At 51.4% G+C, this 1,363-nt stretch overlaps 1 protein-coding gene across 1 annotated transcript; it reads right to left on the bottom strand.

Moving 5' to 3' along the window:
* Positions 1-661: 661 nt before the first annotated feature.
* Positions 662-1,360, bottom strand: MONBRDRAFT_30652 (uncharacterized protein; the record flags this gene model as incomplete). Its single annotated transcript, XM_001751099.1, has 1 exon — positions 662-1,360. One exon carries the CDS (start codon positions 1,358-1,360, stop codon positions 662-664), a length of 699 nt encoding a protein of 232 aa, XP_001751151.1.
* Positions 1,361-1,363: the final 3 nt, after the last annotated feature.

The following is a 1,363-nucleotide window of genomic DNA, read 5'->3' as shown; positions in this document are numbered from 1 at the left end:
CCATCTTCTTCTCGGTGCCTCAGGATGGTTTGCCCATTGAGCCTGACGGACGTGCTTTTTTGATGGACCTATTGCCAACGCATCGTGAGATTTGATGCCTCGGTTGCTCCAAAGATCGCCGAGTGGTTGAGCGCACCCGAGAGACATGCTGTTCCTTTGCCCCTCGATTGGGAAATATCTGGCCGCACTGTTTGCACGGCATTTCCTTGACTCTGGGCATGGTGAGAACGTGCGTGTCTCAGAGCAGAGTCAATAGGACATGAACCAGGTATGATGCGTCATGCGATTTGTTTTACGCCGAGGAGGCAGCCATGAGCATGAAGGGGCGGGCGCTTGAGACGACTGCGAAAAAAAAAAAAACGGAAGAGAAGTGCACAGTGTGATGAAGTCAACACTTTTCAAAGTCATGTGAAGAAGGTGGAAATATAATACTTAATATGATGCACGACACAAACAATGGCTTACGAGTGGGATTTTTTTTTGCTCGAAAAGCGCGTTGGTTTTAACATAAACTCGACAGGAACAGACAACTTCACACACAATTAGACAACGGACTTTTACCACATGGTGACCGTTACATTGTCAGAACTTCCCCTTCACAACTTCCTCGTAAACATATACCATAGTCGGGTATTGGACAGAGCTACCTTTCTGCATAGTATTAGGTCTGCCCATCCACGGCCTCGGCTTGGATCTGATCCTCTACATCTACCAGCTTCATGAGCTTGTGCCATTCTTCAGACACAAACTGATGGCCGTACTGCGCTTCACTGGACACAAACTTGTGATCGAGCTGCGTGCGGCCATAGACGTTGCGTGCCGTTCTGCCTGCATGCTGGCTTTGAGAGTGTGCCACATTCAACGCCCCCAATGAAGGCTCGGGCGTATGATGCAACACCAGTGTACGCAGCCAAGCCACACTCATGTGCCGCCATGCGCTGACAGTGATGCTGGTTCCAAGAAACCGCTTGGTCACGGCCTGGATGGTTCGGTAGACTTGGCCTGGCCGAAGCTGTTTTTCGAGCTGCATTGGCGCAATGTTGAACAGCAGCTCATACGTGCCCTCCTGTGCGACACGCTTGGCCGCTCGTAGATCGTCGTGCTGGTCGTCAACAGAGCCAACAGTGTCTGGCTCGATTAAATCTTCGACCTCCATCGCGTCGGCCTCGAGCTCATCTTGCTCTTCTTCCGTCAGGGAATTGGGATCTATTGCCTCAGACGTGATCAATTCGTCTCGATCTTGCAAGTAATCAGCAAACAGCTCCTCCAGCGGCTGCACAATAGCAGGTACGCCATCATGACCGCACTGGCCCGCTTGTCCATGTAGTGTGCAGCATGCGACTCGCGGTTGCTGATCCATGTG

This window comes from Monosiga brevicollis, genomic scaffold, assembly GCF_000002865.3.
Source record: "Monosiga brevicollis MX1 MONBRscaffold_228 genomic scaffold, whole genome shotgun sequence".
NCBI lineage: Eukaryota > Choanoflagellata > Craspedida > Salpingoecidae > Monosiga > Monosiga brevicollis.
This window is presented reverse-complemented; position numbering and strand designations above follow the sequence as displayed.